At 40.5% G+C, this 23398-nt stretch overlaps 1 protein-coding gene across 2 annotated transcripts; it reads right to left on the reverse strand.

Moving 5' to 3' along the window:
* Positions 1–362: 362 nt before the first annotated feature.
* TRAF6 (TNF receptor associated factor 6) lies at positions 363–17616 on the reverse strand. 2 transcript variants are annotated; one of them, XM_035012591.1, is made up of 7 exons: positions 17435–17616; positions 13805–14122; positions 10141–10291; positions 8446–8604; positions 6778–6849; positions 4714–4791; positions 363–2783 (listed from the first exon to the last, which is right to left on the reverse strand). In XM_035012591.1, exons 2-7 carry the CDS (start codon positions 14098–14100, stop codon positions 1914–1916), a joined length of 1626 nt encoding a protein of 541 aa, XP_034868482.1. In that variant the 5' UTR covers positions 14101–14122; positions 17435–17616; the 3' UTR covers positions 363–1913. The 2 variants fall into 2 exon arrangements, with proteins under 2 accessions (XP_034868482.1, XP_034868481.1); XM_035012590.1 differs by lacking the exon at positions 17435–17616 and having other exon boundaries at positions 13805–15891.
* Positions 17617–23398: the final 5782 nt, after the last annotated feature.

Below are 23398 nucleotides of genomic sequence, written 5' to 3' on the forward strand. Positions count from 1 at the left end.
CCCTCTGATAAAAATATATGGTTTATTGTAGAAAATGTAAAACATATTAAGAAAGCACAAAGAATATAAGTCATCAAAAATAGTTCAGTACATTTCCTTCAGGCTTTTCTATGCAACAAAAAAAGTTTACCATTTACTTGTTAAATGGAACTCAACAATTACTCACTGAAAAACAGTCATAAGGACAGCAGTAGTGCGGGGCTCTCAACCTGGAGGGTGGTGCTGCCATGATTCTGAGGAGCTAGCTAGTTGGAAGGCACAGCAGCTAAGGGACACCAACTGCCAGGAAGTGAACTGGTAACGGTTGGTAACTCTGGGGAACAGGATCTCCGCATGACCCTTCTTTTTACTGTGGAACATAAATGCATCAGAGCAGGAGCCTCAATGCGGCAGAGAGGAAGGGCAGAAACACAAGTAAAGGGAAAGGTCAAAGTGACACTTGCTGGGTCTGCCTGGAACCAAAACCATTCTTCTCCACAGACAAGGTCTCTTGGCTTCCTCTTGAAATTAAGGCTCATCTTCAATGCTGGTCAGGGAGCTCTGATCTGGCCCCTCTAAAGATATAATTCCATCTCTCATGACCAGACAGCATTAAAACAATCTTGTGTGAACAGCAAGGAGTATGGGTCCTCTCAGATTCTTCTAAGAGCCTCTACTAGCTCTGGGACTCGCTGAGAAAAAGATTTCACCATATTTAGTATCTATAGGCCTTAACAAATCAACGGCACAAAAATCATCTCTCCCTATTAGGAACATTTAGCCACTTCAATACATTCCAGATGACCCTCCTCAACTATGTATTATTGTTGACCAAAGCAACCTACTCAGGCTAAGTCCTGACAGAACCACTATGCCTGCCCACCTTGGTTTGATGACCTCTCAGGTTATCTCCAGTGATCTCCCAAGTATTAAGAAATTCTGTTTTTAGGAAATCAGTTTTGTTCCATTTAACAACTATCGGAGGTGTTCAAAAGAGCTGAAAATTTCTGGCTCAGATAGCTCCCGTCACCACCAGTGAGATGCCATGTTGGCTGACTGATGAGACACATTTTTTCTGTTGGTGCTTCTATGTGTACATCTCCCTGTCCTACAAGCATTAAGCCACAGAGAACATATGTAAAGCTGTGGAACTCACTCTGCATTGAACAGACAGAAAGGGATTTATAGCATAACACTGGGCAGTTGGTACCCACATGGTTCTCAACAGTCTCAACTCTGGAGAAGATGATACTTGTAGCCTCAAGGAAATATGTAAGCCAGATAAGTGTTTATACTGAATAAGTAAGGTTACATTTAGGGTTTAAACTAGTTTCTGAACATCCTTAGTAACACCCTATGGGGGCTGGGGGGTTGGAGTCAACGAGAACTTAAGCTGTCCAAGGATTAAGGTTCAAATCCTCTGAAATCCGTACAAGGTCAAATAAAATGAGAACTCAGCTCCAGAGTAATAATTCTCGCTGGCACCAGCACGAGGCAGTAGTGATTCTCAAGTTTAATATATTACATATAATATAAAAATAAGCTGAAGTTTTAAGGAATGTCCATTATTATTAAAAGGTTTGAGCTTTCCTAGTCCAACCATGGGCTTTTTGACAATCAAACACACTGGAGCAAAAGCCCATGGAAGTACAACAAAGAGGTATACTAAGTGACAAAAGAGCTTCTACAATGTGCCACAGGCACTTCGGTTTTTGAGAAAGCACAGAATGTGCAGATTTCCAAGGAAGAAAATAAAACTGCTTCAGAGATTTGTAACAGGAAGAAGTGGTAAGTGACCTGTCTAATAACATTCACTGGTGAGTACTACACTGGTGAGCCTTCCCACTTCTTTTGTGGTTTGCATATTATTGAGAACAAGGCCAAGACACTGCTTTCTCCAGACGGCTTTTTGTTTTTGAACACATGCAGGGATGCTATGTCCCTGAATCAGTACTTCGTGGCTGAAAACCCTCCCTCCGGAGACTGCCCATGTCAAAGCGGGTAGAGACCTCACAGCGTACTAACAAAGTATCATCCTTAATGAAGGTTCTTTGTCTTAGGGCATCCAGGTGCATAAAAGTCACATAGCCAAAACCTTTTGGGTTCCGTGGGATTGTGGGTCTCTGGAAGGCAAGCAGCTCTGGTTTGGCATCCATGATCTCTTCGTGGTTCTGCCTTACAGGCGCTTCAGACTGATCAAGAATTGCAAGGCGTATTGTACCCTGGAAGGGCCAAGGCAGGTGGCTGTCATACTCTCCCTGCATTGTGTGGACAAAGAGGGATATATAATTAGCACAGCGCTGAGCAGTTGGTAACTGGAGGTGCAGGCGCATGCACAGTTTGTAGCCAGGTTTGCCCGTGTAGAATCCAGGGCTGTGAATGACAACAGGTTTCTCCTCTTCCTGAGATTTCAAATGCATCCCAAAGTTGCCAATCTTCCAGATGTAGATCCCGTTGCACTGCTGCGCTTCTATTTCAGCAACTTTGTCTTCAAGGGTTCGAATGGTTCGTTTGAGCTCATTTACATACATGCTCTGAGTTTCCATTTTAGCAGTTAGCTCTCGGATTTGATGGTCTTGTCTTACAAGGCGACCCTCTAACTGCTGAATGGTTTCTTGGAAATTATGGACCTCGGGGTGACATGGAGTGGAGACCCGGGACACAGAGGAAGAATCGTATGGCGCCATATCACGCTGAGGTACAGGAGCTAAAGCAAGGCTTAAACCCTGAACGGCCTGAGCCAACATTCTCATGTGCGACTGGGTATTCTCTTGTAGGTGGCGTGCCAAGTGATTCCTCTGCATCTAAAAACCAAGCATAAGCCTTAGGCTGGGACTAGATACTGTGAGGAAAGGGACCTAGCCAAGCCAAATAAAAGGTTTTTAAGTAATGTCATCATTTCCCTCCATCCCCTAACAGCCTTCTGTCTTCATCAAATTCTTGATCCAGTGAGACGATCTTGTCTCTTTAGTCACTGAAAAAGGGAGGCTATGTGCTGAATACCTTTCACTCAGATAAATCTCCCTCCCACCTATAAAAGTATCAGGATCTATACCCATCCTTCGCTTCTGACTCAGAGATGACTCTCCGCTTGTCCAACGTTAATGCTTCACCTGGGCTCTCATTGGCACCCACCTTTTCAAGACCTCAGAGGTTTTGCTCAGTTATACCCCTTCTCCTTTATCTGCATTCCCTCCCCTTAACCCTTTCCCTCAGAATATATTACAGCTTTCCTGTTGAAAAAAAAGGTACATCTCTCTATTGATCTCATGTCTCTCTTTAGCTAATACCATTTTCTCTCTCTTCCTTTTACAACCAAGAGTACTCCATCTGCGCTGTCTCCAATTTGTTTTCCAAAGTGCTGCAAAGTATAATCTTTCTTGTCTCCACACTCTTCTCATGTCATCAAGAACAGCTTAATTGTTATATGAGAAAGTATTTATAACTTTTATTACAAAAGTAATTCACGTATATTATCGAAAAACAGAAAATAGATGACTGAAAATAAAATGAGTTACTTATGATCTCACCTAACTACCATTAACATTTTTTTTTAAAAGATTTTATTTATTTATTTGAGAGAGAGAGAGAGAGAGAGACAAAGATAGTGAGAGAGAGCGGGGAGGAGAGGGAGAAGCAGACTCCCTGCGGAATAGGGAGCCTGACTTAGGGCACGATCCCAGCACCCCAGGATCATGACCTGAGCTGAAGGCAGACACTTAACCAACTGAGCCACCCAGGCGCCCCCCATTAACATTTTGATACATTTCCTTCAAGTCTTCTTCTCTATGCAGACAATACAGAATCTTCCCATAAAATGTAATCATAGTATATACCATTTCTTCACTTTATTCTTAAAATTACTAAATGCGTGCTTATTGTAAAAAAAGTCAGGTTAAAAAGCATAATGGAAAAGCAAAAGTATAGCTGGACTCTCCAGAAAGAATGACTTATCATTAATAACCATCGATCTCTGGGGTGCCTGGACAGTGCAGTCAGTTAAGTGGCTGACTCTTGGTTTCAGCTCAGGTCATGTTCTCAGGGCTGTGAGACTGAGCCCCACGGTTGGGGTGGGCTCTGTGCTCAGTGGGGAGTCTGCTTAAGACTCACTCTCTCTTTGCCCCTTCCCCTGCGTGCGTGTGCTCTTTCTCTCTCAAATAAATCTTTTTTTTTTTTTAAAGATTTTATTTATTTATTTATTAGAGAGTGAGCGAGAGAGAAACAGCATGAGAGAGGAGAGGGTCAGAGGGAGAAGCAGGCTCCCCGCTGAGCCGGGAGCCCGATGTGGGACTCGATCCCAGGACCCCGGGATCATGACCTGAGCCGAAGGCAGTCGCCCAACCAACTGAGCCACCCAGGCGCCCTCTCTCAAATAAATCTTTAAAAAAATAACCATCAATCTCAAATATGTGACACAACTGATACTAGCCTTGAAGCTAATTTTGGAGAGCATAACAATACCACCTTTTCCTTGCCTGATTCACCGATTTCTAATACAGTCTGTTCATGACTCCTTTGATGGTCTGCTTCTCCTTCCTGTACACACTCTATCGACCTTCCATTATCATCACAAACCACTTCCCCAAATCAATATTCCGAGTCCCAATTTCTCTTTGGAGCTCAAAAGTTATACACTGCATGTCAGCCATATCCCCTTCCACTGGTATTCTCAACTTCACTACAGAATTTTCTTTGATATTCAAGAATTAATAAAAGAAAGAAAAAAACCCTTACCTTTACATGGCAACCAAAAGTACTGAATGTGCATGGAATTGGGGCTGTCGGACAGTCTAGATCATAGTGATTAGGCATCTGAAAACCAAAACAAAGGTTGAAAAATGGTTCTCCCTGCATATCATGTTCTAGTTTAATGATCACATTTGAAATAAAGATTTACATTTCATCTAAACAATATCATGTATTGTCTATGGATGCTTTTGCACAATGCAGAGTTGAGAAGCTGCAACAGGAACAATGTAGCCCACAAAGATCAAAATAATATTTATTTCCAAAAGTCACAGAGAAAGGCTAGAGCAACATCTCTTACCATCCCTCCAAATCACTCAAATGCCCAGAAAATGAATGTTTCTATTGCTAGGAACTAACCCCCTCTAGTGGCACTTTAGAGAAAAAGCACCTTCTGATGGCAACTAAAACTGCAAACTCAAGACTCACTGTGGTCCAGACCATTTAACAGGGACCAGTTAACTGCATACACTGAAACCACTGGCTGCGGCCATTATTTCCCTCATGACCGGCTCTCATAAATCTTACTTTCTTTTAACCAGGGCATGTTTTGGTTACCATGGGGAGATGCAGATGTCAGAAGGTATTTTAAGCACATTAATCAAAGTTCTAAAGAAAGTCTCAGCCTTTGATTTGGGGATTCTAAACACATTCTTTAAGTTGAGATCCATTATGCAGAATCATGTTCTTTGAAAGTGGTGCCAAATTCCCTTTAGAAATTTAGTTTGGCTATATTCATAGATACTTCAAGCAGAAATGACTATAGAAACTACTTAGTCCAATTCTTCATTTTGCACCATCTGGAACAGCAGTCTGCAGAATTTTTTGTAAAGGGCAGATAGAAAGTTTTTTCAGCTTTGTAGGCCTTAGGGTCTCTGTCCCAAGTAGTCAACTCTTACTATTGTGGTACACTAGCCACGTACAGCACACAGACATGTGGACATGGCTGTTTTCCAATAAAATGTACTTACAAAAACAAGCAGTGGGCCAGATTGGCTGGTGGGCTGGTCTGCTGATTCCTGATCTAGAATGTCAGCTTTCTTGTCAGAGATCAGTGGGCAAGTTAGGGGCACAGCCAAAATCAAAACCTAGGTTTTCTCTTAACCTAGAGTTTTTTCCTACATTATTTTATTTTTGCTGGGTTTAATATGTGATACACGGTTTCCTTCAAATATTAAAACAGAGCAAAAAAGAAAACTGAGGAGGTGAGACTTCAAAAGCAAAAAGAAGTTTAACACCTTCGAATTAAGGCTTTGTTGGGGAAAAAAACCTAAAAGACTTTATTAAAAGACAAATGGAAAAGTTTAGTCAAGTGACGGGTTTTGCTTGCTGCTACTTATTAACGTAATCAATTATGATCTTGGGGTTTGCAGATTTCATGGGTGTATAAATATTTAGTGACTAATATTCATATTTTGTGGGTAAGCTCCCCAAATGTCAAAAGATAGCAATCAGATGGAATTTTCCTTTCTCTATTAATACAAATGTACAGTTTTCTATTATTATTACTACTTTTGATGATGTATCCATTAGCAGGCTATGGCACAAATGAACAGAGGCGCTACAGATCTTGGAAATCTCAAAATGTCCCACTATGTCTCAGGGGCGACAGCTACAAATAATGCTCTGCTACTGAACAGACTTGCTTTCATCTGTTTCATAGTTCTCTCACTTTCAGCTGGTCTCTGGACACCTAAGAACCCTGTTCCACAGTGTGCAAATATGTATTTGTCAAAGTTTTTCTTTCTTTAAATGGAGATTTTTTTTTATTATTTTTATCTTAAAATGACCCAGGTTTGGTAGGAATTTTTATGAATATACACAAACACGGGTATTATGTTAATGACTTAGGAATTTTAAGTACTTAGAGAGAGCTGAATATTTTGTTCTTTCTAAAAGTACTATAATAATTTACATGAAAGCTTTTCAGTTTTAATACTTCTTCAATCTGTATTCATTTTGACTTATTGATTTAAATTTCCCATTGAAAACCTAACTCGTTTCTTTAATCTATTAATGGAAATATTAACTTACAAAAGGGAATCATTATACCTGTTCTCTGATGAGCATAGTATTGCAGTATTCACAGATGACATTTGCCAAAGGACAGTTCTGGTCATGGATCTAAATTTTATTAAAAAAATATAAAAAAAAGCATGAGAAAATCTGAAAAAGTAACAATCTATTTTTATAAAAAGTAATTCACTATAAAAAAATTAAAGACCTCAATTTGTGCAAAACAAAAATGTAAAAATAATGTACAAAGGTTATTTTCTCTCCAAAGGGAGCCAGTGTAGTAATGAGAGGTTCATCTCACTTTCTAGCTCTTTAAAAGAATATGAGTAGTACACAAGAGAATCTTTTAAATCATTTCTTTTGAACTTCTGCGACGAGTTTGGACAAAATTTACCAATAATATAATTCTCCAAAGGCCCTCTTCCAAAAATTTCCAGCAACAGCATGACGTCTTAACTAAAACTCTTACCAGGAAGGTTAAAAGAATAGAAGTATTATTAGAGCAAGAACCTTTGGTGCCCAGGTTCTCATAGGCCCCAGGAAAGTGAGCTTTGTGTTCCAGAATACAGTGAGTTTAGTTTAGTTGATATGCTGAGAAGTAATTAAGCTTCCAGGTTAAGTCCACTTAACTTACTGGAGTTTAGGAAGACATCAATTTGCTCTAATTATGCCTCAGACTTCTCTACATGTTTAGCAAGTTAGCAGACTTCTTTAATATTTCATCAACTTAATGAATATGCTTGACCTTCTAAGAAAGTAGGAAAAAATTACCAAAATGAATTTATAAGAAATAAAGTTTAAAGAAGTATTTTCATAGCAATAAAAAACAAAAATTATACATAGGTTATTTTAGTAAAGAGGACATAGGATGGAGATCCTGGACTAGATCTTAGTGCTAGCTTGGCCACTGACTATATTAACATAAAATTACTTAACCTCTCCACATCTCAGTTTCTGAATGGAAAACTGCTCTATCACTATGATGCTGTCAAGCACATGACACTTCTTTTTAAAGATAAACGTTTTAATTGAAGTATAACATATGCACAAAAAAGTGAATTCATTACATGGGTATAGCTCAATAAATTATCATCAAAGGAACACATTTTGTGGTTTTTAATTTATTCTCCATAAAAGTTTTATCTACCTATTCTCTTTTTCAAAGAGAAAAGTGTAAGTCTGATAATCATTCCACTTGTCTCTAATCCAAAATTGATCATTAAAATATCACATAGAAAAGGAGATCAGCATATGTCTTTCCTAGAAGCTTGTGTTACTTGCAGATCTACTATAGTGGTTAAGTAGTATAAACAATGTTTTCTAAGAAAGATATACAAGTATAAACTCTACACTTACTTACTAAATGGTTTATTGACCCCTCTTCTTAAAAGTCAATCTTCCCACCACTGATAATATAGACTCAGATTTGGAGTAACATCTTCTTCTATACCCTCAAATATACATTAAAACATTTTTTTTTAAGATTTTATTTATTTGAGAGAGAGAGAATGAGAGACAGAGAGCATGAGAGGGAGGAGGGTCAGAGGGAGAAGCGGGCTCCCTGCTGAGACTCGAACCCGGGACTCCAGGATCATGAACTAAGCCAAAGGCAGCCGCTTAACCAACTGAGGCACCCAAGGCACCCCTGAAACTTTTATTTTTTTAAAGAAGTAGTAAAATTAACAAATCCAAGTAAGTACATGCCTCTTTATCTTCAAATGCCATCAACGCAGCACAGTTCACGCAAGAAACCTGTCTCCTCGGGCACTCCTTAAGAATGTGAATATTAAGCTGGCATTTTTGGAAGGGACGTTGGCACTGGGGACAATTCATGAGAGCAAACTCACAATGTACTTGGTGATCCTGTAATGAGGAAAATGTAATTGATCAGTATTTGCCAATCCCTATGAAATTTCCTAAGAAATAATCTACAAATGTACTGTTCCCTTTTATAGAACTGGCTACTGAACCTGCTTTGTCTAGCACATACCATATGAAGGTCTTACTGAATTTATTTTTTATTTATTTTAGAGATAGAGAGTGAGCGAGTGGGAGGAGCAGAGGGAGAGGGACAAGCATATTTCGCACTGAGCGCAGAACCTGACGTGGGGCTCAATCCCACGACCCTGAGATCATGACCTGAGCCAAAATCAAGAGTCGGATGCTTAACAGACTAAGCCACCCAGGTGCCCTTGGCCTTACTGAATTTAAATAATGGTTGTGAATTACAAATTTATACAAAGAATGTGAATTCTCAAGTTCATGTATCCAATTAGGGAAAGATGTCAGATTTTCTGATTATCAATTTAGTCTCAAAAGGACCATTCCTTCAAAAGGAGCTAAGTAAAGGTGGGCATGCTGCAAATACATTTTATTTTATTTTTTTAAATATGTAATTGGCTTCCCATTGTTAAACCAGGTATTTTTTAAGATTTTATTTATTTGAGAGAGAGAGAGAGCAAGCACAAGCTGGGGGAGCAGCAGAGGGAGAGGGAGAAGCAGGCTCCCCACTGAGCAGGGAGCTCGACATGGGGCTCAATTCCAGGACCCTGGGATCGTGACCTGAGCCGAAGGCAGACACTTAACCAACTGAGCCACCCAGGTGCCCCGCAAATACATTTTAAACACTTAATTTCAAATACAACATAAGCAATATTTAATTCTTGTAAAACAACCAAACTAAGAATTGTTTTTATTTAATTTAAAAGCAAATGCTTTTAGCTGATTACTTCAGCTAATCTCAAGCTGTAGGACGACTCCATTTAGCTCTTAATAAAAATATACAATTTAGAAAAACAAAAAAAGTATGGTTAGGATACTAAGATGACAGACGACTACATAGAGTTTGCTGCTTATTTCAAAACGAGAGAAACAAAATTAAGAGATTAACATGTGACATTTATATTTGAAATGCTCCTCAGTTTTTTTTTTTTTAAAGATTTTATTTATTTATTTGACAGAGACACAGCGAGAGAGGGAACACAAGCAGGGGGAGTGGGAGAGGGAGAAGCAGGCTTCCCGCTGAGCAGGGAGCCAGATGCGGGGCTCGATTCAGGACCCTGGGACCATGTCCTGAGCCGAAGACAGACACTTAACGACTAAGCCACCCAGGTGCCCCACAATGCTCCTCAGTTTTATTGCAGATAATGTTCACCTAAAAAATTTGTAGTAGAATACGGATTTCTTTCTTATTATCACTGGGGCAAAGCCAGAGTATATGGATTAGAAATATATAGTTTCTACTCATATTTATATTCAATTATGAAAGAATTGGTATTAATTCAGCAATAATTTATTAACCAATTATTATATGCTAGGCACAGATGGGACACAGCAAAGTGCGTATCCTCTAGGAATTGCCTTGCATATATGCTAACAGCTAGAAAATAATTTTAATACCTCAAGATGCCTCAGTTCCATCTTGTGCAAACAACCTTCATTTGGACACTTCACCATCAAAGAAAGAATCTCTCGTTTTGCAAAATTGTCAGGAAATAGTTGATTTTCCAGCAATATTTCATTGTCAACTGGACATTTGTGACCAGCATCCCTAAAAGAAACAAGATACATACACTTAGTAGATTTAAACAAATGTTAACGTTAGAACACACAAAACTTTTAGTCACCGCATATAAATTCTTCATTGATTATTTCCTATGGAAAGTAATTTAACAGCATATCACCAAAATAAACTGTTCTTCTGTGGACAGTTTAACAAGCATTCTTTACTGAAATGAATACAACTAGTACCATTTGGTTACCTATCAAAAACTATGTTGCATTTTAGATTTGGGGATAGATTTAAAGCAAAAAATGAGAAAAATTGAGTAAAATCGTATTTCGACTGGCATGAAGTGAAATGAAAGTTAAGGGTGGGAACTGTGGCAGTCTGGCAGGCTTCTGTTCTGTGAGCAGCCCCAGTGTCCTAGTGAGATGGAACTAGATGGGCTGCTCGTGTGCCAACATCTACTTGTAGTGTGCTGCTTGGCTGTAAGGAAAAATTAAACCAATTAGCAGTAACCTTACAAGGTCACATTTTTAGGTTTACTCTGAACAGTCATTACAATACTCTGGCTCACAGGCAACAGAAGGTTTCCTTTATGTTTAAGGTACAGTGTAGTAGGGAGTAGAGCACCTCTATGTCCTGATTCCCAGTGGTTTATTCCATCTTATGATGAAAAAACCATCCCTAGGAAGCTTGGGTGTCTGTCACCCCCCTTTAACTTTTTGGGATGTCTCAATCTTCACTGAAAAGTGAAGGTCAGGTAGGCTACTCAAACTCTCAAATATTTGTTGAGCACTTCCTATGTGTAAACCAACAGTGCTAATTGCTGCTGCAGGTGAAAAGCTGCTGAAAAATGGGGTCTGCTGTCAAAGGTCTTAGAAATAATAAAGGTGAGAGACATGGTCTTTATTGAGGCCGCTCTCAGAATGCATGTTACTACTACATTGTCAAAAACTTTCTGAGAAGCATAGAAATAGATGCCCAAAATCTAAGTGATGGATGACTAAGAGAAAATAAGAACAACCTTACAGAGTAAACTGGAAACGACTGTCCATAGCATTAGCAATCACTCCAAAAGAAAATGGAATTGAATTGAGATAGATTTTGATTCCTTGAATGACTATAAGAAATGAAAAATTCCAGAGCTGTTCCTTTAAGAACTTCAGAGTTAAAGCTAAATGGTCAATTCTAACTTAAAGGGAGACAGGAGAAAAAAAAAAAAAGCTCAGACTTCCTTTTGTGGGTTTTACTTCCTTTTCAGAACATGTCCCACTACTTGCATGAACTTTGCTATTAAAAAACTGCTAAAGATTAGCTACCTTCCTGGGATGTGTGACCACTTGGTAAAATACTATATATTTTTACCCACAGGAAAACCAACAATCCACTTTCATTGCCTACATAACAATATAAACAAACATCATTATAAACAAACAAACAAAACATTGAGCCTTTAACATCATTCTCATGTATATTCTAAACCAGTGGTCTCAACCAGGGCAATTCTGTCCCCCATGGGACATTTGGCAATGTCTGGAGGCCACTCTGGGAGTTGGGGGTGGGGGGTACAACATGCACGAACAGAGGTCAGGGATGCTGCTAATCATCCTACAAGAATTTCCCAAAACAAAAAATTATCTGGGCCAAAATGCCATGTGAGGAGGGTGAGAAAATCTATTCTCAACAGATCTTACCAATTCAACAGTGGGTAACACAGTTTTTTCAAGAATTGACACAAGTCACATGTCCCCTTGTTACTTAAATCAAGCCAAGTCCCAAGTGTGGATGTAGTTACCCTAAACTCAAGTTTTATGTTAAAGTTAATTTAAAAGTTCAAAGAGAAAAACTTGTTAAGACTAGTGAATAGCCAGCTTAACCTATTTAAGAATGATTTTACTGAGGAACATAAACTCCTCCCCCACCTTCTTCCGTCATTTTTGTTCAGGACAGAGCCCTTTAGTCACCTAAAAAGACTCCCATCTACTTCTGAATTATAGTAGAATGTATCTATTTCCTAGGAGATGATTTCAAATCACATGTGGAAATCCCATCTACCTTCACTTGGTTAAAGCAGCCATGATTTACTGAGCACCAACTGTGTGTCAGGCACTATTCCTGGCACTCAAGAAATAAGAGAGATGTCAACGTCTGCTCCCAAGGAGCTAATCTTCCAGTCAAACAAGCAGACAATAAATAAATTACCTGGTATTTCAGAAGATGAAAAGTGCTAAGGAAGAAAGGAAAGTAGGTTAAGGGAGACTGAGAGTGTGGGGGGAGGTAGTCAGGCTGTGGTATAAATAGGGTGGCCCGGTTACCCAGGAGAAAGTGAGATGTGAGCCACACTGGGGGAAGGAAAGAGGATCAGCTGAGCAATTAGCTGAAGTAAGAGTGCTCCAAGCAGAGAGAGCAGTTAAAGCCAACTCCCCAGGGCAAGAGCATGCTTGACATGTTCAAGAAACAGCAGAATGAACCGGTGGAAGGAAGGGGAGTGTAGCAGAAGGGCGGTCAGAACACAGACTATGAGCCTATTATACAGGGCTTTACAAGGACTTTGGCTTGTATTCTCAGATGACCTGCTGCAATGTTCTGAGCGGTGATATCATATTTCTTATTTTACCAGGTTGTACTGAAAACAGTCTGGAAGAAGGCAAGGGTAGAAGCAGGAGGCCTGTGAGGGCTGATGGTGAATCAGATGGCGGTAGCAAGTGGAGGCAGTGAGAAGGAATTTGATTTTGGGTATATTATGAAGGTAGAGCTGTCAACTATTACTTCCTTTAAAAATACTGGTTATTTTACAGTTGTCGATAGAAACCAGGTTTAACAGAATTTAACACAGCTAAAATAAGAATAACTGATCACTTAAAAGCCAGCATTCTTTGTATGGCTGAGATTATCAGATTCTAACAGCATCATCATTTAAGGTACATTTTTTAAAATTTGATTTTTAAGTAATCTCTATACCCAACATGGGCTCAAACCCACAACCCTGAGATCAAGAGTTGCATACTCCTCCCGACTGAACAAGCCAGGTACCCCTAAGGCACATTTATTCTATATTATTTTCTTAAAGCAGAGAGACTCACCCCTTAGTCTGCAACAGAACTGCTTTAAGTAGAAATAGCTAATTTACCTATTTATTTATCTAAGGGACAGGAGGGGACAGGACAGTAGTTACCTTTCATACCACAGCAGAAGCGAGTAAGAATCTAAATTTCTCAATTTTTTGTCCAGTGTGCTTTTCCCTAAGTAACTTTTTACGTATAAGACTACTCTCGGGGGCTGCTCTATGTAATAATGTTCTCTATATTTGGTTCTGTTGCTGGATACAGTTCTTATGCTCACGTACCTTATTTTTTTTTCAAGAGTTATTTATTTATTTGAGAGAGAGAGAATACATGCAAGCACGGGGGAGAGGCAGAGAGAGTCTTAAGCAGACTCTGAGCTGAGTGCAGACCCTGACTCGGGGCTCGACCTCATGACCCTGAGATCACCACCTGAGCTGAAACCAAGAGTCAGATGATCAACCAAATGGGCCACCCAGGCACCCCGCTCACGTACCTTATTGATTTGATGATGCAAGCTTTGCAGAACCTGTGGCCACATGGTGTTTGCACCGCTTCCCTTAACGCCATCAAGCAGATGGGGCATTCATACTTGCTTTCCAGGGGTGGGTCAAACTCCACATCATACCCCTGGATCTCTTCCATAAAGGAGCTGGACAGGTTCCCCGGGCCGGCGGTTCCACCCACACTGTCATCTTTTGCTGCAGCGCTACACGGGCCGGCCATAGCACCACAGCAGTCACCCTGGGACTGGCCGGATCCACAGCTGTTCTCACAGTTTAGCAGACTCATAGTAATGTGATTATCAACTGCTCTGTAGAAATAGTGAGGAAAAAATGCCTTCACACACATCTACACACACACACATAGACGTCATAGCTTATCTAGGCAAGTCACTATTTAGTTGATATATGTTAGCCATGTTAATAATATTATTTACAGAAAATGTTTCAAGTTCTTTGGGCTTTGCTTCATGGCTACGATTTTTGAGTTGTGGAGTTTATGATCTAGGAGAAAGAGAGAATATAAGATTAAAAGAAGAAAAGCACCTCAACTGTAACACTTAGTTATATCTTAATTATCTGCTTATATGTCTGTTTCCTGTGACTGAAGTCAAGAATTTTCATTATCTTCAGTACTTAGCACAAGATCTTTCATATAACAGGTGCTCATTAAGCATATGCTGAAGAACTGAATAATGCTACTCAAGTTTCGACTTCAGTATCGTAAGGTGAAGAGCACAGTAAGACCAGCAAGCACTGCAAGGAAGAGCGATGCACAAGGAATCAGGTGATCACGTGCAACACTAGATGTGTGATTGGGGCAACCTAACAATTTGGCTCTTGGTTTCTTCTTCTAGATTTGAAATTCTACAAGTACTTCTAAATGTTCAGCGTGGGGATTTCTATTATGTAGAAAGAATGGAATTGAAAATATATATGTGTATGTCCTTTTGCCTTCAGTCAGGTCAAGTGACTCTGTCTCATTATTAATGACTGGAAAAACACGTGAGGTTTCACTGGCCTATGGAAAACTATTGCTTTCATGGGTAGGTGGGATGCTTTCAAATTCTAAACCCCCATAGTATTTATGAATTAGAAGCTAATGTCTAAAAGCAATTCACAGCCTATGTAACCAAGTCTCTGCTGCAGATAATTACACCTGAGGAAAATTCCTAACATGTGCCAGACATAGTTCTAGAAACAGAATGTAAGCCTCTAGTCAATATGGTAGACATTTATCCCCCTGCCTGTCTCATTTTCATATGAAAACCCTGGCTGCCACCAGGCCAAATAGTGGGTTAAAACAGTAATCCTGTATCTTTTACTTCCATACTTTCTTCTTTTACAGACACCTTCTTCTTCCCAAAAAGATCTACAAAGGAAGAGGCACTGTTTTGGCTGGATAGACAGTACGTGAAGCTTAAGTGCTGGAATTTGATGATAGGGGTTTATTTCTTTTCTCCATTATTTGGGGTAGGACCCGGACGAGTTAGGTAACCTTCTATCCTTCAGTTTCCTCATGTATAAATAGAGATAATCATGAAACCCACCTCAGAATTACTGAGGATTAAATGTGTTAATATGTGCAAAGCACTTAGAACTGCCTCTGGAAGAATGAGTTATTATTATGTGCAGCTCCCTGTAGTAAATTAATTGAACAATTTCACTGTCCCCATTTTATCAGGGTGGAAACTATGGACCATAAAAGGGTTAAGTAACTTGCTGGAAATCATAGGCAAAACCTGAAGCGTCCCCCAAGGTTGATACAAAGTAACCAATGACGAATTCCCTATCACTTAAAAAAATTCTAATATTATACTCAATCACTCTGAAGAATAAACAGTCACAGCCTTCTCACTATGTAAGCTGCTTTATAACAATACCCCTGAGCCTCATTCCATGTTTTGGTTCAACTGCTCCTGGTTTGCAAAGAATTTTTTGGTGTGTACAATAAAGTTTTACCAACTACTACTTCAGTGATTCACTGGCTTTTACTTCTCTTATTTTTGAACTTTGACAAAGCATAGCCTTAATTAAATATTGTGGGATGTAACCGCTGATGACTTATTTAGACTGCAAAATGAATAAATATTGTCAAAAATCACGGCTTGTCATATTTCATGGCTTAAATCCAACTATTAGTATCTGGGTCAAAAAGTACATCGTTAAATATCTTAGGGGAGGGAGGAGTATGGTGATGCACAAAAATGTGCTCCTCTAAGATCAACAGATGCTAATGAGAGAAAGGTTCTAAGCTAAAGAGATCAACGAGGTATGTCTTGAATCGGTCAATTTTAAGTCAACGGAAAATTCATTCATAGCAAAACACAGAACTCCTATAAAGTAAAACGATATAAAACAAAATACTGAGAAAGTACCTTTATTCTTCTACTAGCTTTAGAAACAACTATTCACCAGCTCTTTAAAATCTATTCCTGAAATGCAGAGACCTGTCAATGTGCTGCAATGGCCAAGAAGTGCTGCAGAATAGTCAACTGTTAGATCTTAATTTTGAATACAAATTCAAGCGGCATTCCCCTTCCCAGGCACTATTTGTTTTCCTCCTGGAGGCAAGGATTCGAACAACTTCTTTTAAAACTGCAGCCAAAATTGTATCAGCATCATATATCCCATCTTATCACAGAAAAGGTCTGGCCTTTACAATTCTGAAGTACTGAGAAGTATATAGTACATGCAGGTCGAAACTCGGCTCATCACATGGGCAACAAGTGCCTGAATGAAACACATTCCTTCCTTGAGTCACAAAAAGGCCACACTGTCCTTAGCCCACCCCAACCTCAAAATCAGAAAAACCCCTTCTACCTTCCCAAGTATAATATGGCAGTGGTTGGGCTCACAAGGCCAACGCTTGGATATTCTTTACAAGTTTTTCTCGTTTCTACCCCTGCGTAGCAAGACATTAGTAACCTGTTCTCCCGAGAAACAGAGAAACACGCAAATACTATACATTTAAGCTGCTAATACTTTAGGTGCTTTCTGGTCACATTCAAGACAGTCCTAACTCTCAACTGGAGTTCCCCTAAAGCCAAATACTAGGAACAGCTTTATCAACCCCGCGTCTGGAACAATCTCTACAACTACCGACCGAATGCAGGGGCGGGGGAGGAAACATTCATGTCATCTGAACCTTTTTTTTTTTTTTTTTTTTTTTTTAAATCGCTGTCTGGGACCTCTATTGAGTTCAACAGGGAACCCCAAAATAGCTTTCCCATGACAGTGACAGAGAGCGACGGGAACTTACAAGGTTTGGGTTTTGTTTTGTTTTTCCTTTTTTATAAAGAGCTGGTAACAGCTCCGAGGCCCGGGAAAATCCAGGAGGCAATTTCCTTTTCTGGGAAGGGGAATACGCGGGGTGAAGGGAGGTAGGGTTAAGGAACGGGGCGCGGGATTCCCGCTGGCAGACGGAGTGAGGGGAGGGGAGGAGGTGCCCGCAGGCAGGGGGAGCAGAGGTGAGGGGAGAGGGGGCGGCGTCCCCAGCCTCCGGGAAGCGAGGGGACAGGAGGCGGCGACCCCAACCTGTGAGGAACTAGAGAGGAGGGGGCGGCGTTCCCAACCTCGGGGATGAGGCCGCGGCCGCCGGGAGGAGACGTCCGAAGACTCACCGCTCTCGTCCGCTGGGCCGCCGACGCCAGCCGGCAGCACGACTCGGCTCCGCCGAGGCTCCTCACTCCGAGTTGAGGCGGCCTGGACGCCAATCTGCCGACCCGAAGGCCGCTCCAGCTGCGACCCCGGGCCGCCCGGAGCCCGCGCCCCAGCCGCGGACGCCGCTACTTCCGCCTTCTCTGCTCTCTCCGAGCAGCGAGGGGCGGGGATCGGCGGGGCGGAGACCGAGCGGCGGAGCCGGGCCCGGGTGCCCCCTGGCGGCGGTCCTCCACGGGCCCGCAGGCTTCGGCGCAGGCGCGGGGCAGGTCCCGCTGTCAAACCCGCGCACGCCGGCTGGGCTTCCTTTTCAGCTCGGAGAGATAATCGACCTGGGAATTCCTGACCCCGCAGTCCTGAACTGGTGTATGTGGGTGTGGGTGGGTGTGTGGGTGGGTGGGTGGTGCGTTTTTATAGCTTCCCTATCCAAGCAGGAAAAAACCCCAACTGGGTTAGATCACTTGACCTTCGGGAATTCTTAAATCCCTCCCCAACTCCACCCTCCTTGCCAAGGAAGTTTCCACAGTACTTAGAACCCTCTGTTATCACCTGGTCCTTCTCCTCCGACCAGTCCGAGGGAGTCAAGTCCATATATTAAGAATTTCTTTGAAACTGCTGCCAATGACACCATCCTCTTTTCTGTCACTGTCATGAGAAAGCTATTTTGAATTCCCTGTGTAACTGGAAGCAAACCAAAGGAATGTAACAGGCACTTTGCAGGAGATACACAAAAGATTTTTATCCACCTCTGCAAAGGTGGTTCATGTTCACCTATTATAGGGTAAAGGTTACACAGTTTTAAAATCACTTTTAAGGGACATGTGAGAGGGGAAAAAAGAAGACTACTAAGGTAGAGAGTGGTAAGAGATGGAAACAGAAGGGCAGGGAAGGGCTAGATCATGCAGGGTCTTGTAATCCATGCAAAGGAGATTTATAAGGAGGGAAGAGGTGTGATGTTATGCATGGGAATCACTCTGGCAGCTGTGTGAATAAGGACAAGGATGGAAGCAAGGGCAAAGGGGAAGAGAAGATTGCAGTGCTCCAGGAAAGACAGTGACTTGAACTGGTGGGTGGCAGTGGATGTGATTAGAAGTGGGCAGATTCTGGATGCATTTTGGAGGGAGAGCCCCATGTCATAGGTCTTGCTGATTGGGGGTGAGCTGGTGATAACAAGGGACTGTGATATATTTTTTTAAGATTTTATTTATTTATTTGAGAGAGAGAGAGAGCACGAGTGGGGTGGGAGGGGCAGAGGGAGAGGGAGAAGCAGGCTCCCCGCTGAGCAGGAACCCCAGGATCATGACCCAACCCAAAGGCAGATGCTTAACTGACTGAGCCACCCAGGTGCCCCAGAACTCTGATATTTTTGATGAGCAACTGAATGGTTGGAGAAGATTGAGGGAGGACCAGGTTGGGAGAGAAAAGAATCAGGAGTTCTATGTTCCAACCTGCCTAGGCTTGAATTGCTTACTAGTAAACAGTTAGAGACCTTTAGTTAGCTGTGGAAGTAAGTCCTCTGATGCTTAAGGGAGAGATCAGACCTGGAGTTGTAAATTTGTGAGCAACTGCCATATAAACAGTGTTTAGAATCACCTGAATGATATCACCTAGTGAGACTGTATTTAGGGAAGAGATGCAATCTGGTATCTGCAGTGTGGACAAAAGCATCTTAGAGTCAGAATCTTTCTCATGCCAGAAGCAGGAAGAACAAGAAAAAAGATACACTAATCTTTGATAAAGTTATAGATCAAGAAAGAATGAGTCAATCAGAAGAGGAATTAGATGTGATGGAATCTAGAAAAAGGTCAGAGATCCAGTATGGCATTTCCCGTGTACATTCTGTTTTGGGGAGGAGGTGCCCTGGATCAAACTCTCCCCCTAGCTGTCTATTTTCAAAGGCAGGAATTTTGGAAATGGCCTGATGTTATTAATGTTTGAGCTGTAGAAGCAATTGCTAACAGGGGCCAAACAAAGCCAAAGGAACACATGAAGGAATGTTTTCCAATAGAAGATTCTGGCCTTGGAATATATATCGAGTGTAATAAGTTTCAGGACAGCCCCTATCATTTCTCCCTCCCTGCCCCCCACTCCCCATTCCAAAATCAGAGCAGGGATGGGAGTAGATAACGAGGAGTGAAGGTGGGCGGTTGGGGGAGCTCAGAGGGAAGGTGAGTGAGGTGTGTGGACAGGTAGATGTGTACAGGAAGGCTCCAGGGGGAAACTTCAGACAGTAATAATAGGCTTTGGGGCTATGCACTTGGTTCAGTCTCCTGTCCAGGTTGAGAGCAGACTCTGAGCCACTAGGAGGCAGAAGTTTAGTTTTGAATCTGCTTTGCAGTTTATAGACGCTCCCAAAATTGTTTATGGCAGGTGGGCCTGGCTGACTCATTCGGAGGAGTGTGTGACTATTGATCTCGGGGTTTGGGATTCAAGCCCCGCGTTGGGTGTAGAGATTACTAAGAAATATAAATAAACTTTAAATAAATTGTCTAGGGCAATGAGTTTTCTTTGGTAAAGTCGGTTTCCTAGCAAGAACTTAAAAATAACTTGCCCTTCTCTACCCTCTTCCCAAATCCCAGTCAAGAACCTAGACTTTTTGTGGGTACCCTCATTTTTCCTGCTCCTGGAAAAGGGAGGGGATCTCTTTTTTTTCTTCATTTGGGGGAATGGGAGATGGTGGGTAGATGTCCAGTGCATTGTGACTGGTTTATTTCTTGTTCACTGCTCATCAAGCAATGTTGAGATGATAAGTTGACCCAATTTACTGCTTTCCTGAGGGAAAGAATGTACCAGCCAGAGGAGGTGAGTATCTGATGTATTTGTGAGTTGTATTTTTAATGTAAATGGATTGCTTTTGTCTGATGTGCGTATTTGTTTCCCATGAGCTGCGTTAATGGAGAGGCACACTGGGTGGGAAAAATCAGTTTTTGAACTTACAGAGCTAAGGGTCAGGATAATTAATCAGGGTAAATAACGCCCTATGACTTCTCTTGGTACATTCTATCTGGACACATTTTTAAAAATTACTATCAAGAAAAATAATCCAAAACTTGAAATAAAGCAAAAGGAAGGCTAGTATCCTTTCAGTGTCATTTTTAACCACATTTGCCTAATAATTCTTTAATTATTGATGTCTGAGAATTCACCTATATTTGATTTTACTGTTTATTATTTGATTAGAAACCAGACACTGAAGTTACATGGTAACTTACAGATTTCTGTCCAGTTAAAAAATACAAACCCAGAGGTCAATGCACAATATGATATTAACCAATTATGTATCTAGGAACCCCATAAATTCATTTCAGCATTCCTTTGACCGACCATATAAAATCTGCTTCTCCAAGTCTCCTTTGAACCAGCTTTGTCATCTTAACGATTCCCTCATTAATCGTTTGAATAAAATCTTAGACATGCGTTCATTCTATATTTATCTGGTAGCCTTTTGTGTAATTTTTAAAAATTCTACTTTAACATTATGACATTCCTACTCGACTCTGCTTCTTTCCAATGTTTACAAATGGAATAAATTGCTCAGTCAGATTTTTGCATGTTTGATGGTTAACCTTTTGAGTGGGATAATGTCAAACCTCTTAGGACATCAGGATGCTTATAGAAAAGTTTAATCATGGCACTATAACACAAAATCACAAATGTACCTATAAGCTTTTGGCTTATCCATAATTTGGAACACATGGAGGCTTATCATTTAGGAAGTTTCTGAGTTCAAAAGCCTGATTTGTATATGTTCCTGTTGGAATCCTAGGTGTGGAGATTCTCCACACCAGCAGAGGAGACCAGAATGTCTGAGACAGGACAGTAACAAGAATCTGTGGCTTGAATTTGCTTGGTGGGAAGAAGAGGAAAACTATCTCCAGTGTTCCCGATTAGAATTTATAATATAATTTTCCCAAAAGGCAATTAAATAAGTAATGATTAGTTTCTTTGAATTGCCCACAATGTAGTTGAAATAATGTCTTTTATGCAACAGAATTATTTTCAGTAATTGTATCTTTTAACTGCAAACATATTTCAGATACAGTATGAGTCAAATAGCCTTTTGTGGGGCAGACTGGGGAACTAGTCCCAATTTATAACATTGTTTTGTTTTTTTACAGAAAACATGTATTTGGTTCCAAACAACAAAATAAAAATGCTTTGGGGAGAATATATAGATATAGAATATATAGAATTATAGATTGGTAACAGCCTACAATAAGGTTTATTACAATGATAAAATTAAGCAAATTAAAAGCTGTTTTACTAAAAGGGAATAAAGAGAAAGTGTGTGTGTGCGTGCATACATACGTGTGTGTGTGTGTGTGTGTTTTGTTAATGCTATCACACCTTTTAGTTTTTTATCACACAAAGTAGGACATATTCCAGGTTCCTGAAGCCTTTGCCCACGTTTGCCTTTTTCATATGGTGCTATTGTTAATACCTCGTGATTGTTACAAACAAAATAATTTTCAATTTCAAATTAAACTTTCAGCACTTCATCCACCAAAATGTCATACTTTCACCCCAATTTCTGCCAAAACAGAGCAGGTTTCTTTCTGGATTTTCTAAGTAGAACATTGCATTAATGAATAATGAGACTGACCACTTCCTTATAATGAAGCAGTTGTAGTGTTCTGAATAACAATTAATACTCTATTTCTTTCCTGAAGGAGATTCAGCAGGGGACCCAGCATTCTAATAATTATGGTAAATTAATAATAATCTTTGAAGATGTGACATACGCACGTTAGAAGATTTCCAAAATTTTTTGAGGGTGGTAGTGATGGTAAGTTTTTCTTAAGGCATTTATTAAAAGTAATTTACATTTTTTGTTTCCTGCATCGGTGAACTAGGGATATAAATGGTCAATGCCAGCAATCAATGAACAAGAGATCATTTTAGCCATGACCAGAGAGGCATGTTTTCTTTTCTTTTTTTTTTTTAAGATTTTATTTATTTATTTGACAGAGAGAGAGAGACAGCGAAAGAGGGAACACAAGCAGGGGGAGCGGGAGAGGGAGAAACAGGCTTCCTGCTGAGCAGGGAGCCCGATGCGGGGCTCCATCGCAGGACCCTGGGATCATGACCTGAGCCGCAGGCAGACGCTTAACCAACTGAGCCACCCAGGTGCTCCGAGAGGCATGTTTTCTGATGGGAAATCCCTCAGAGCTAAATTGGGAAAGTGCCAAATACCATATTCCAGAGAGGAAATAAAGTGTTAGAAATTGGAACAAAACTGGAAACTAAAATGATTCATCAGCTTTAGTTCCGTTGCTCTTAAAATAGTTTATATTTATTTCACTTCTTATATCAAGCATTTCCTATGTCATTAAAATGCCTCAAAATAACATTAAAGAATGTACAGTTTCCTGTGTATGGCTATGCCTATAGTAAGTGAACTATTCCTCAAGGTTATTTTTACTATATTTGCTTTTATAATGTGTCAATGAACTTTTGTGCATGAATCTGCCATATTTTACATTATGCCTTTAAGATGGATACCTTCAATGGAAATTGGTAGGTCAAAGGCTATGAATAATTGTTGCTTCTGTTACAAGTGACTTTACAGAAATATTGTCAATTTCTTTTCCATCTGTTTCTTGATGTGTATTTTGCTTATTTTCCCTAGGATTCTAGGACTGACTATTATTTAAAAAAACAAATGAACACCTCCTCCCCCGCCTGCATGCAAACCTACTGCTCCCCAGACACACCCCAGTAACGTAAAAAAATTAAAATTCACATACAAGATAATGTAGTCATGCTGATGTAGGAAAAACATTAGGGTTTGAAGCCAACGGCCAAGAAAGAATTCTTGAGATGTCTTCGGTGCAAAAAGATGGTTTTATTAAAGCATGGGGACAGGACCCATGGGCAGGAAGAGCTGCACTGGGGTCATGAAAGTGGCCCATTACATACTTTCAAGC

This window comes from Mirounga leonina, unplaced genomic scaffold (genome assembly GCF_011800145.1).
Source record: "Mirounga leonina isolate KUSES-001 unplaced genomic scaffold, KU_Mleo_1.0 Mir_166, whole genome shotgun sequence".
Lineage (NCBI taxonomy): Eukaryota > Metazoa > Chordata > Mammalia > Carnivora > Phocidae > Mirounga > Mirounga leonina.

Bases quoted from the DNA above. Each gene is read 5' to 3' on its own strand.
- TRAF6 (XM_035012590.1), bottom strand. From the start codon at position 14,160: ATGTGTGTGAAGGCATTTTTTCCTCACTATTTCTACAGAGCAGTTGAT. The intron at 10,292-13,804 runs GTACGTGAGCGG...TGTTTCTTTTAG, and splicing joins TGCATCATCAAATCAATAAG to GGATGCTGGTCACAAATGTC. The intron at 8,605-10,140 runs GTATTAAAATTA...TCCTCATTACAG, and splicing joins TGGAACTGAGGCATCTTGAG to GATCACCAAGTACATTGTGA.